The 13,642-nt window shown below is 43.0% G+C and overlaps 1 protein-coding gene across 1 annotated transcript in view; it reads left to right on the forward strand.

Annotated features, from left to right (window-relative positions):
* The window catches only part of LOC126426662 (serine/arginine repetitive matrix protein 2-like), a 288,117-nt gene that overhangs the window by 122,766 nt on the left and 151,709 nt on the right, over positions 1–13,642 (forward strand). The window contains exon 11 of the mRNA XM_050088547.1: positions 7,326–7,506. Coding sequence (XP_049944504.1) covers positions 7,326–7,506 — 181 coding nt within the window. The remainder of the gene's footprint in view (positions 1–7,325; positions 7,507–13,642) is intronic.

The following is a 13,642-nucleotide window of genomic DNA, read 5'->3' on the forward strand; positions in this document are numbered from 1 at the left end:
CTTGATGTATTCCAATCTCTGTCTTCCTCTACAGTTTCTGACTTCTACAGCTCCCTCTAGTAACATGGAATCCATTCCCTCATGTCTTAACAGATGTCCTATCATATTGGAATACATCCAGAAAATAATAGAGGACATAGGTTGCAAGTGATACTCTGAGATGAAGAGGTTAGCACAGGAGAGGAATTCGTGGCAGGCTGCATCAAACCAGTCGGAAGACAGATGGGGGGGGGGGGGGGGAACTGATATCACTATATGGCTACTTAAATCATCACCGAACACTCCCTATGTTTTGTTCTTGGGATGTAAACTTGGCTAGATGTTGAAAACAGTGTTCAGCAAGACTCATCCAAGCAAATGACATCCTCCATTGCTCCATAGACCAGGTTTTATGGCTTCAGTATCACATCAGGAATTTGTATCACTGAGTGGTGTTCTGGAATTCCACCTAGACCTGTAATTCCCTGCTTTTGGAGTTTGCATTGTGTTGTTTCGGTGCTGACAATTTTCACGAGTGCGACAGTCAGTTGTACAGTGACCTTTGCACCTGTCATTTTCTTATTTTTTGCTACTGTCCTGTTCAATGACAGTCTCTCATGATTACTCAACAAACACTTTCATTTGTATTATGACTTAGTCAGTACTGTTTTTTTACTTTCTCTGTTTGTGGTATACATCTTCAATACAGTTCCTCTTGAAACATCAAATTCTTCAATTCTCTTGGTTATGTACACTATATGATCAAAAGTATCTGGACACCCCCAAAGCGTACGTTTTTCATATTAGGTGCATTGTGTTACCACCTACTGCCAGGTACTCTATATCAACGACCTCAGTAGTCATTAGACACCGTGCGATAGCAGAATGGGGCGCTACGCGGAACTCGCAGACTTTGAATGTGGTCAGGTGATTGGGTGTCACTTGTGTCATACATTTGTACGCGAGATTTCCACACTCCTAAACATCCCTAGGTCTGCTGTTTCCGATGTGATAGTGAAGTGGAAACATAAAGGGACATGTACGACACAAAAGCATACTGGGCGACCTCGTCTGTTGACTGATAGAGACCGCTGACAGTTGAAGAGGGTCATAATGTGTAATAGGCAGAGATCTATCCAGACCATCACACAGGAATTCCAAGCTGCATCAGAATCCACTGCAAGTACTATGAAAGTTAGGCAGGAGGTGAGAAAACTTGGATTTCATGGTCGAGCGGCTGCTCATAAGCTGGTAAATGCCAAACAGTGCCCCGCTTTGTGTTACGAGTGTAAACATTGGACGATTGAACAGTGGAAAAACGTTATGCGAAGTGATGAATCACGGTACACAATGTGGCGATCTGATGGCAGGGTGTGGGTATGGGAAACGCCTGGTGAATGTCATCTGCCAGTGTGTTTAGTGCCAATAGTAAAATTCGGAGGTGGTGGTGTTACGGTGTGGTCATGTGTTTCGTGGAGGGGGTTTGCACCGCTTGTTGTTTCATGTGGCACTATCACAGCACAGGCCTACATTGATGTTTTAAGCACCTTCTTGCTTCCCACTGTTGAAGAGAAATTTGGGGATGGTGATTGCATCTTTCAACACAATCGAGCACCTGTTCACAATGCACGGCCTGTGGCTGAGTGGTTACACGACAATAACATACCTGTAATGGACTGACCTGAATCCTTTAGAACACCTTTGGAATGTTTGGAACGTCGACTTCGTGCCAGGCCTCACCAACCGACATCAATACCTCTCCTCAGTGCAGCACTCCGTGAAGAATAGGCTGCCATTCCCCAAGAAACCTTCCAGCACCTGACTGAACGTATGCTTGCGAGAGTGGAAGCTGTCATCAAAGCTAAGGGTGGGCCAACACCATACTGAATTCCAGCATTACTGATGGAGGGCGCCACGAACTTGTAAATCATTTTCAGCCAGGTGTCCGGTTAGTTTTGATCTCATAGTGTAAGTACCCACCATATGAGCACCAACAATTTGCCCATGTTCAAAGTTATTTAGTACTGACATAATGCACTTACAGCTACATAGAACACTATTCTGATCATAACTGACACTTGCGACGTTGAGGGGATTGCACAGGTGCCGTTTGTGGTCAAATACAACAGCACAATCTGCATTTATTATCAACCATGTATTCCTTGCAGCATTTCCTTATTTTTGTCCAGTTGCTGTACACAGTGTCCCAGACCATTAGTGTTGAAATTATACACTCTGCAGTTTATCGTAAACTGACCAGTTTGAGAAAATGAACCAGAAGTGACTTGTAATCAAAGGCTCTCAGGTGCAGCCACCCCAAAAGATAGATAAAAATATGTCTCAATAATGGATTACAGAATGTAAATTATCAGAAACAGTTCTGAATATGTTGCGCACAGATTCAAATGATGACAGTGGACATTTTTAGAACGTATGCTTTATTGGACAGATAAAGAAAAATTCTCTTTTGCAAATGAATGTTTAATTTGTGTGTACCAAACATATTTTGTCTCTTCATGCTAGACATCTTCAGTTGTCTATAATTTGGAATCAAATGGTATAGTTTATACTTTTTGTCCAGTTTAAAATCATTTCTTGTTCTGTGGAGTTGGATGAGGATCTTATTATACTTGTTTTAGCCCTGCAATGGAAATGCTTTACCGCCATTGAAAATATTGTTATTGGTAGACACAAACAATACATACAGTTGCAGAAGACCAAATTCGTATTTATCTATATGACAGAGCATAATTTGAATAGCAGCTGAGCAGAAATGACGGGAAATATTAACGATATTTTTATAACTGCTGATGTCGGGTGATGTTTTTCAAGCAGATGGTGGTCGGTCAGCTCGATGTAGCAGAGTTTTGGGTGCATGGCATCTATGGAGTAGAGCTGTTATGGGCTGCCAGAAGGCTCAACTAACTGAGTTTAAAGGTGCCATACTGATCTCCACAAAGATTTTCACTTTCTGCTGCTCGCAACAAATGTCATGATTTCATGCACAATTAATCGATGTTTGCTACCAGTGTTTTGATAGTGTTAAAGGACAATATTAATCAGACCATCTACTTCTCTTCTGGTCTCTATCCTTGTCCACTATTCTTTAATTTCATTCTTTGGAGCCTTCATCACTCCTCTTCCCATGGTCGTTTTGTCATGGATTTAATTCTGTGCTAGAAATCTATGGCAACTTCAGTTTTTTTTTTTTTATTTTAAAGTCATCTTGTTGTAAATCTTTGTTTCCTAGATTCCTGTTAATTGCAGATTCCTTTTGTACTTCCCAGATTCAGTGCACTTTCGTTCTCATGTTCAGATGAAAGTGTATTATCTTAATGCATCTACCTGACCTGGTCCATCCTAAGTATGTGACTGAAGAACACAGTCCATGATTCCAGAATGAGATTTTCACTCTGCAGCAGAGTGTGTGCTGATATGAAACTTCCTGGCAGATTAAAACTGTGTGCCGGACTGAGACTCGAACTCGGGACCTTTGCCTTTCGCGGGCAAGTGCTCTACCATCTGAGCTACCCAAGCACGACTCACGCCCCGTCCTCGCAGCTTTAGTTCTGCCAGTACCTCGTCTCCTACCTTCCAACTTTCGCAGGAGAGCTTCTGTTAAGTTTGGATGGTAGGAGATGAGGTACTGGCAGAAGTAAAGCTGTGAGGATGGGGCGGGAGTCGTGCTTGGGTAGCTAAGATGGTAGAGCACTTGCCCGCGAAAGGCAAAGGTCCCGAGTTCGAGTCTCAGTCCGACACAGTTTTAAGCTGCCAGGAAGTTTCATTACAGTCCATGATGTCCTAACACCATTTGAAGTTCCTGTCTGGGTATACAATTCTTGGTTTGCTCACCTTTTATATGTTGACAATCTCCCTTTCTTCAAAGTCTTATTACCTTCCTGGAAATCGTCCATTCTGCAAGTTAAGCCTTCTAAGTAATCATATCCGTACAGAGTGCAGAATTTCTACCGAGTACAGGGCTTCAGGGACAGCGTTTGTCTGGTATTGTCTTAATTTTGCACTGAGTGAAAGGTTCTTCTTACTGTAAATGTTGATAGAGAGTTTGTATGCTACATTCATCTTGTATAATAGTCCTTCCAGAGGTTCTTTTTTGTCAGACCAATTACTGCCCATTCTCCTAGGTATTTAAATGTTTCAACCTTCTGAAATTATCCTTTATCTGCTTTCACTGGTCTGTACAGTGATGACTTGTTGCTACCATAAACCTGTCCTCTCAGGAAAATATAATTTCCTGGAAATCTCGGGTAGTTCTGAAAGATTCAAGGAATTTTAAGAGACCCTGGGGGGTTTGAACTAGTCATAGGCAAGAAGTAATGTTCTAAATCACTTTGTTATAAATTTCTCTCGGATTCTGCTCCAGAAACAGTCAGTTATGGAGTCACATAAGGAAAATTGAAGATGTGTATTGAACTGTTGTAATTTTGTCACGGCCTTTGGCATACCTGCCCGTATCAGTATCTTCAGTATTGTTTGTGGGTTGTTGGGGTTTAGGTCCATTTCCCATCGCACAATTGTGTGAGCGGCTGAGAGTAATGTACATCAGCCAATTTGTCACATAGCTATGAATTCATCATTCACACAAAAAGAATGGTTGGTTTTTTAAGAAAACGAATTTTATTTGAAGACACATGCTTTCAGTGCAAAGTATTACTTTACCTTCATTCTTAGAGGGTGAGTTCATCTCACCAGTGATCATAATACAAATAGTGTCCGGTTTCAAACATGATGCATCATTGCTATCAGAGTCTTTTGAAATTACATTCTAACAGTTCAAAGTGTGTGCCTGTAAGGATTTTGATATGCTGTTGTGAATTGTGAATTTGTTCCCCGGCATAATGAGAACTCGACGATATTTTGGGAATGTATCTGATCATTGTTTTCTACTGAACACAGCATTTCATCTGGCCACCTGCCACATCCATGAAGATATCTGGAAGGTGGTCAGATGAAATATTGAGCTCAGTAGAAAACGATGACCAATGTGTTGTCAAAACAATGTTGAGTACTCTTGCGGTTATCGCATGATGACACAGCAATACACAGGGTAGTGACAATGATGGTAATGAAGCTGCTTACATTTTAATTAACAGCTCTGTCCTATGACAGTTAACTAATAATTTTTGTGACATCTTTTTTTTCGTACGCTCATCAAAACAAGTTTTGCATCATCCTGGTTGCCAAAACTCCTGAAGATAGATGTTGACTGTGGATATTGTATCACAGACACAGCCCCTTTGACTGTTCAGAGATGTCACTAAACCCACCCAAAGATGTAAACAACCACGCATGAGCTGCGCCTATTAGATGCAGAAGTTCCGATAGCCAATCAGTTCCAGTCATTCCACCAGGAAGGAGGTACATGGCTCGTGTTGTCTGACATCCAACCATGCCTAGACGGTCGATACTGCAGTTCGCCCGTGTCCGCATTGTTACTTTGTTCCAGGAAGGGCTCTCAACAAGGGAAGTATCCAGGTGTCTTGGAGAGAGCCAAAGCGATGTCGTTCAGACACAGAGGAGATACGGAGAGACAGGAACTGTCGATGACATGCCTCGCTCATGCTGTCCAAGAGCTACTACTGCAGTGGATGCCTGCTACCTACGGATTATGGCTCGGAGGAACCCTGACAGCTGTGCCACCATGTTGAATAATGCGTTTTGTGCAGCCACAGGATGTTGTGTTATGACTCGAACTGTGTCCAATAGGTTGCATGATGTGCAGCTTCTCTCCTGGCATCCACGGTGAGGTCCATTTTGGAACCACGACACTGTGCAGCGTGGTATAGATGGGCTCAGCAACATGGCGAATGGACTGCTCAGGATTGGCATCACGTTCTCTTCACCAATAAGTGTCACATATGCCTTCAACCAGACAATTGTTGGAGACGTGTTTGGAGGCAACCCAGTCAGGCTGAACACCTTGGACACACTGTCCAGTGAGTGCAGCAAGGTGGAGGTTACCTGCTGTTTTGGGGTGGCATTATGTGGAGCCGACGTATGCTGCTGGTGGTCATGGATGATGCCGTAACGGATGTACAATACGAGAATGCCATCCTCCGACCGATAGTGCAACCATTGGCATATTGGTGAGGCATTCGTCTTCAAGGATGACGATTTTTGCTCCCATCATGCACATCTTGTGAATGACTTCCTTTAGGATACGACGTCAATCGACTAGTGTGTCCAGCATGTTCTCCAGACATGAAACCTATCGAACATGCCCGGGATTGACTGAAAAGGGCTATTTATGGGTGACGTGACCCACCAATCGCTCTGAGGGATCTACGCCGAATCACCATTGAAGAGTGGGACAATGTGGACCAACAGTGCCTTGATGAACTTGCGGACAGTATGCCACGATGAATACAGGCATGCATCTATGCAAGAGGACGTGCTACTGGGTATTAGAGGTACTGGTGTGTGCAGCAATCTGGACCACCACCTCTGAAGGTCTTGCTGTATGGTGGTACAACATGCAATGTGTGGTTTTCATGAGCAATAAAAAGGGTGGAAATGTTGTTTATGTTGATCTCTATTCCAATTTTCTGTACAGGTTGTGGAACTCTTGGAACCGAAGTGAAGCAAAACCTTTTTTGATGTGTGTATTTGGCGTCATCACCCTGAGGTACAAAAGTCAGCCTACATTGCACGTACAGCGTAAGATATATGTAATAATTAATGTGAACAGCCATCTGATGATGTATCATTCTGTCCAAAACTAGTACCAGAGATATTTGTTACAAATAAATGGCATTATTAACAGTGGCTTGTTTCTCTTTTTGCTTCATTATAGTAATTAACCAGTAAAGAGGTAATTCCCAGGAGCAATGAAGGCTAGCTCATGACTCACAGAACTGTTGATAAAACTGTAAATCCTAGCTGAACTTTGAATAACCACTAGTAAGTGACAACTCAAGTCAAGTAAACTTGGTCTCACATACAACAAAAATGGGTTTAGGGAAATTTGGAATTTCAGGCTGGGTAAACCTGGAAATCGTAGCAAAGCATTTCAATAAAATGAAGTTGCCACCCTCGTTTAGGAGCTGTGTTGATGATCGGTATATACCATTTGCCTTCATAGAGCTCTGTGAACCTACTTTAGGCTGCATGTCTCTGGAGCTGAGTGGATTGATTTGTGCCCTCTTCTAATTACTTTTTAAAAAACTGACGTGACATTTTGCCACAGTATGCGCTGCATGAAAAATGATGGCAACAGCGTCTGCAGTACACTGTCAGGGAAGTGACGGTGTCATTTCCGTAGCTTTTGGTTCCGCCCTCTGCACTGTACTCATTTATTGCTGAAATGAATCGAAGTTTCTCACTTTCAGGTCCTCCCCACTCCTGCTGAAACCGTACAAGTCCAAGAAGCAGCAGCAGCAGCAGCCGAATGCACAGGAGGACGCCGCGCAGAGGCAGCCGTTGCTGGCGCAGAAGAAGTCCACGCCGCAGCCCGCAGCCGCCACACACGATGCCAAAAGGAAAGTCCACCCCACCTCAAATGCTCCACTGGTGAGTTGGAACGCCACAGCAGTGCTTTCTGTGGCTGTTCTCTGTACAGTCCCACCATCCTCTTCACATCTTTAGAAGTCTGTTGCCTTTCTTTTTCCTCCCATCCTTCCTTCATTTCAACCACTCTATTGACTACACTATAAGGTGTACAACTTTGCTTTCGCCGTTTGCCCTCAGGTGGCGACAACGGTAAGTCGTGGTCGAAAGAAACAGTTCGCAGATGCCAGGCATTTAGCTTGGACCTTGGTCAACATAACCTCATTCAAACATTAGCCAATTTGTGTCTGCATCATAAAGTTGTTCTCGATTGAAAATGTCAGTTTAGGAGCCTAATTCCCGTCATTTGCAGGAGGTGTTACTGTTTTGTTTCAATATGACGAAACCAGCGGCTGAGTTTCATCAGATGTTCTCAAGTACGTATGGTGAGGACACTATTAGTGAAAATACATGTCGTGAGTGGTTTCAACGCTTCAAGAATGGTTATTTTAACCTCGTAGACTGGCATTGTCGTGGAAGGGAGAGTTTTCGATGATGCAGAATTGCAGACATTGCTGAGTGAAGATTTGCATCAAACTTTAGAAGAATTGGTACGATTAGTGGGAATGACACAGCAAGCCATTTCAAAACGTCTCAAGGCTATGGACACAATTCAGAAAGAAGGAACTTGAGTCATGTTTGAGCTGAAACCAAGAGACGTTGACCGGCGTTTGTGTGTTTGTGAACAGTAGCTTGAGAGGCAAAAATGGAAGGGATTTCTGCATCGCATTGTGACCGGGGATGAAAAATGGGTTCATTACGATAACCCTAAATGCAAATAATCATGGGGATATCCCGGCCACGAATCCACGTCGACGGCCAAACCGAATATTCACGGCTCCAAGATTGTGCTCTGCATTTGGTGGGACCAGCTCGGCGTCGTGTACTATGAGGTGTTAAAACCAAGTGAAACAATCACAGGTGCTTGTTATCAAATGCAATTAATGCATTTGAGCAGAGCATTAAAAGACAAATGGCTACAATACAGCGAGAGGAACGATAAAGTGATTTTGCAGCACGACAACGCTCGACCTCACACTGCAAAAGAGGTCAAAATGTACTTGGGAACGTTAAAATGGGAAGTCCTACCTCACCTGCTGTATTCTCCAGACATTGCTCCCTCTGATTATCACCTGTTTAGATCAATGGCGCATGGCCTGGCTGACCAACACTTCCGATCTCGTGAAGAAATCACAAATTGGATCGATTTGTGGATCGCTTCAAAAGATGAACAATTTTTTCGATGTGGGATTCGTACGCTGCCCGAAAGATGGGAGACAGTAGTGACCAGCGATGCAAAATACTTTGAATGATACACGTGTAAGAAGCAAAGTTGTACACCTTGTATAATTTTCACAAATTACGATCTACAAAAACTGGAGTACAGAAATAGATATCAATGGCATGAAGAGTTGTGGATAAGGAGAGGTGTACCACAAGGCTGTCCTTTCTCTCTCTCTCTCTCTCTCTCTCTCTTGTTATTTATTTAACATTTTTGCATGAAGTGTAGTGCAAAGAATTAAATGCAGCACCAAAGGCATCAAAATTAATGATAAAAATGCATTGTATTTTATTTACTCATTAACAGTAGTATTTGCAGGTTGTGGAAAGTACATGAACTATATATTTAAAAAATTGTCTCAATTTTGCCTTGGACAGCCACAAAATGAAAAATAAACACCATCAAGACTAAAGCAATGTTGACAGATAAATCAAACAGACAAATAAGGGCAAACAGTAATATAGGAAATAAAATGATAATGCAAGTAAATGGATTTTGGCACTTGGGAAGTGCAGTAACAAATGACAACAGTAGTGTAATGGATATTAAAAGAAGAATTGCAGACTAAACAAGCATTCAGAAATGAGAGTAATTTGTCACCAAACAAACAATTAATGTAGAAAGACCAAAGAAATTCTTAGACATTTATTTGGAGCATTTTAAGATAAGATTGTAGAGGGTGGACTGTAGGGAAACAAGAAAAGAAAGAGATTATATGCAATAGAGGTGTGGATGCGAGGAAGGGCCACAAAAACACCCTAGAGTAAAAGGAAAGCTGATGATTAAAAGAAATTTATAGAGAAAGGAGATTGATTAATACGATACAGATAACAAAACAAACCCATAATGTTCAAATACATCATTGCTGGACAGTAGTGTCAATTAAACATCTAGGCGTAATGTTGCAAAAGCGATATGAAATGGAAGGAGCATGTTAGGATTGTAGTAGGGGAGGTGAATTGTCAACTTTGTTCATTGGGAGAACTTTAAGAAAGTGTGGTTCATCTGCAATGTATTCTTGTACTGTAATGTATTCGAGTACTGCATGAGTGCTTGGGATACCTGCTATGCCAGGTTAAAGAAAGACATTGAAGCAATTCAGAGGTGTGCTGCTGTATTGGTTACCGGTAGTTTTGAACACCACGCAAGTGTTACAGAGGTGCTTGGTGAAGTGAAATGGGGATTCCTGGAGGGAACGTGTTGTGTTTTTCAAGGAACATTATTGGGAAAATTTAGAGAACCAGCATCTGAAGCTGACCCCAGAATGATTCTATTGCTGCCATTATATACACTGAAGAGCCAAAGAAACTGGTAACTGGTACACCTGATTAATATCATGTAGGGCCCCTTCGAGCATGCAAGAGTGTTCCTGGAGCCACTCTGTAGCAATTTTGGATGTGTGAGGTGTCCCATTGTCCTGCTGGAATTGCCGAAGTCCATCGGAAAGCACAATGGACATGAATGAATGCAAGTGATCAGACAGGATGCTTATGTACGAGGGTAATCCCAAAAGTAAGGTCTCCTATTTTTTTATAAGTACATAGACCAGTTTATTTCTACAATGGTTTACATCAGTTTACAGCTAGAACATTTAGCTATTTGTTGACATAATCACCATTTCTGTCAATGCATTTTTGTAGACGCTGTGGCAGTTTATGTATGCCCACGTCATACCAGCTTGCCGCCATGCTGTTCAGAAAGTTATGAACCTCTTCTTTCACCTCGTCGTTGGAGCTGAATCACTGGGACCACAGTTAACACTGACAAGTACTGTGAGACTCTGAAAAATCTCAAATGGGCAATTGAGAACCGGAGAAGAGGAATGTTGAGCGGAGGCTGTACACATTCTCCATGACAACACTCGCTCACACGTCGCTCGGCAAACCGTTGCTCTGCTGCAACAGTTTCAGTGGAACACGATCACCCACCCACCCTATAATCCTGGCTTGGTGCCCATTGACTATCGCCTGTTCCCTATGTCAAAACAACATTTGGCCACAAAGCGATTCATCTCTGACGACGAGGTGGAAGAAGAGGGTCATAACTTTCTGAACAGCATGGCAGCGATCTGGTATCACATGGGCATACAAAAACTGCCACAGCGTCTACAAAAAGCATTGACAGAAATGATGATTATATAAAAAAATAGCTAAATGTTCAAGCTGTAAACTGATATAAACCATTGTAGAAATAAACAGGTCTATGAACTTATAAACAACAGGAGACCTTACTTTTGGGATTACCCTCATATGTGCCACTTGTCAGAGTCATATCAAGATGTATCAGGGGTCCCACATCACTCCAACTGCCCATGCCCCACACCAGTACAGAGCCTCCACCAGCTTGAACAGTCCCCTGCTGACACGCAGGCTCCATAGATTCGTGAGGTTGTCTCCATAGCAGTGCATGTCCATCCGCTCGATACAATTTGTAACAAGACTCGTCCAACCAGGCAACATGTTTCCAGCCATCAACAGTCCAATGTCAGTGTTGACGAGCCCAGGCGAGGCGTAAAGCTGTGTGTTGTGCAGTTATTGAGGGCACACGAGTGGGCCTTTGGCTCCGAAAGCCCATATCGATGATGTTTTGCTGAATGATTCACACATTGACACTTGTTGATGGCCCAGCCCTGAAATCTGCAGCAATTCGTGGAAGGATTGCATTTCTGTCACACTGAACAATTCTCTTCAATTGTCGTTGGTTCCATTCTTGCAAGATCTTTTTACAGTTGCAGTGATGTCACAGATTTGATGTTTTACTGGATTCCTGATATTCACGGTCCACTTGTGAAATGGTCGTACGGGAAAGTTCGCACTTCGTCATTACCTCGGAGATGCCGTGTCCCATTCCTCGTGCACCGACTATAACACCATGGTCAAACTCACTAAAATCTTGATAACCTGCCATTGTAGCAGAAGGAACGATCTAACAATTGCGCCAGACACTTGTTGTCTTATATAGTCACTGCTGGCCACAGTGCCGTATTCTGCCTTTTAACATATCTCTGTATTTGAATATGCTTGCCTGTACCGGTTTCTTTGAAGCTTCAGTGTATTTGACATAAGGATCATAAAGATAAGGTAAGAGATATTAGGGCTGGTATGGAGCGTATATACAGTTATTTTTCTCTCACTCTATTTGTGATTGGAACTGGAAAGTGCGTGACTTGTAGTGGTAAAAGGTACTCACTTTCACACACCTTACGGTAGCTTGCAGAGTATGTACATAGCTGCAGATAAACTAAATTAATTGGGCACCTAATTCTACATAACAGCTTCCTAAGGAACAATTCAGATTCGAAGGTTCTGGGGAAAAAATAAAGAGATACGCTCAGAAGATGCATATTACAAAAGTGTTATCAGTGGAACGAACTGCAGGAACTGCAACTGCACGGTACAGATAGCGAGGGACGGATGAAGATGGCTGCAGCAACGAGGTGTTGCTTTAGCGTCTGACGATGACGATGATGACTGACACTTAAACAATAACCTTGCAAATATTTATGTGAAGGAGTTGATGGTGATTAGCAGAACTGTAGGACAGATGTTGTCATTGTTGTTGAGGTCTCGAGTCCGAAGACTGGTTTGACGCAGCTCTCCACGTTCCTCTACCCCGTGCAGTCCTGTTCCCCTCTGCCTAATTACTTCTGCCTACAACCACATGAATCTGCTCACTGTAATCAGCCTGTGGTGTCCCTCTACAATTTTTACTGCCCACACTTTCCTCTCTTACAAAACTGACAATGTCTCAATGCCTCAGGATGTGTCCTATCAACCGATCAGATATGTGACGGACCCAAACAGTGTACCCATCAGACATCTTTTATTGTGTAACTTACATGCAGTTACCATTGTTAGCAAATTGGTTATCATCAAGCATGGACGTGCATCGTTTTTCTTTCTGTTCTTGGCACTCTGCTGTATTGCTGACATACAGAACAGCTATACGAAATCAATACTTAAATATACTGGGTGATCAAAAAGTGAGTATAAATTTGAAAACTTAATAAACCACGGAATAATGTAGATAGAGAGGGAAAAATTGGGAGGGTCCCTCAAATACTGTCCTGAAATGAGATCCATCCTTCATGAAATCCTCCCCACTCCACCAAGAGTGTCTTTCCGCTGCCCACCTAACCTTTGTAACATCTCGGTTCATCCCTATGAAATACCCAAACCACCTTCCCTACCCTCTGGCTCCTACCCTTGTAACCGCCCCCGGTGTAAAACCTGTCCCGTGCACCCTCCCACCACCACCTACTCCAGTCCTGTAACGCGGAAGGTGTACACGATCAAAGGCAGAGCCACGTGTGAAAGCACCCACGTGATTTACCAACTGACCTGCCTACACTGTGAAGCCTTCTATGTGGGAATGACCAGCAACAAACTGTCCATTCACATGAATGGACAAAGGCAGACAGTGTTTGTTGGTAATGAGGATCATCCCGTGGCTAAACATGCCTTGGTGCACAGCCAGCACATCTTGGCACAGTGTTACACCGTCCGGGTTATCTGGATACTTCCCACTAACACCAACCTGTCAGAACTCCGGAGATGGGAACTTGCCCTCCAGTATATCCTCTCTTCCTGTTACCCACCAGGCCTCAACCTTCGGTAATTTCAAGTTGCTGCCGCTCATACCTCACCTGTCATTCAACAACATCTTTGCCTCTGTACTTCCGCATCGACTGACATCTCTGCCTAAACTCTTTGCCTTTACAAATGTCTGCTTGTGTCTGTATATGTGCGGATGGATGTGTGTGTGTGTGTGTGTGTGTGTGTGTGTGTGTGTGGTGTGTGTGTGTGTGTGTGAGAGAGA

The sequence above is a fragment of the Schistocerca serialis genome, chromosome 11 (genome assembly GCF_023864345.2).
Source record: "Schistocerca serialis cubense isolate TAMUIC-IGC-003099 chromosome 11, iqSchSeri2.2, whole genome shotgun sequence".
NCBI lineage: Eukaryota > Metazoa > Arthropoda > Insecta > Orthoptera > Acrididae > Schistocerca > Schistocerca serialis.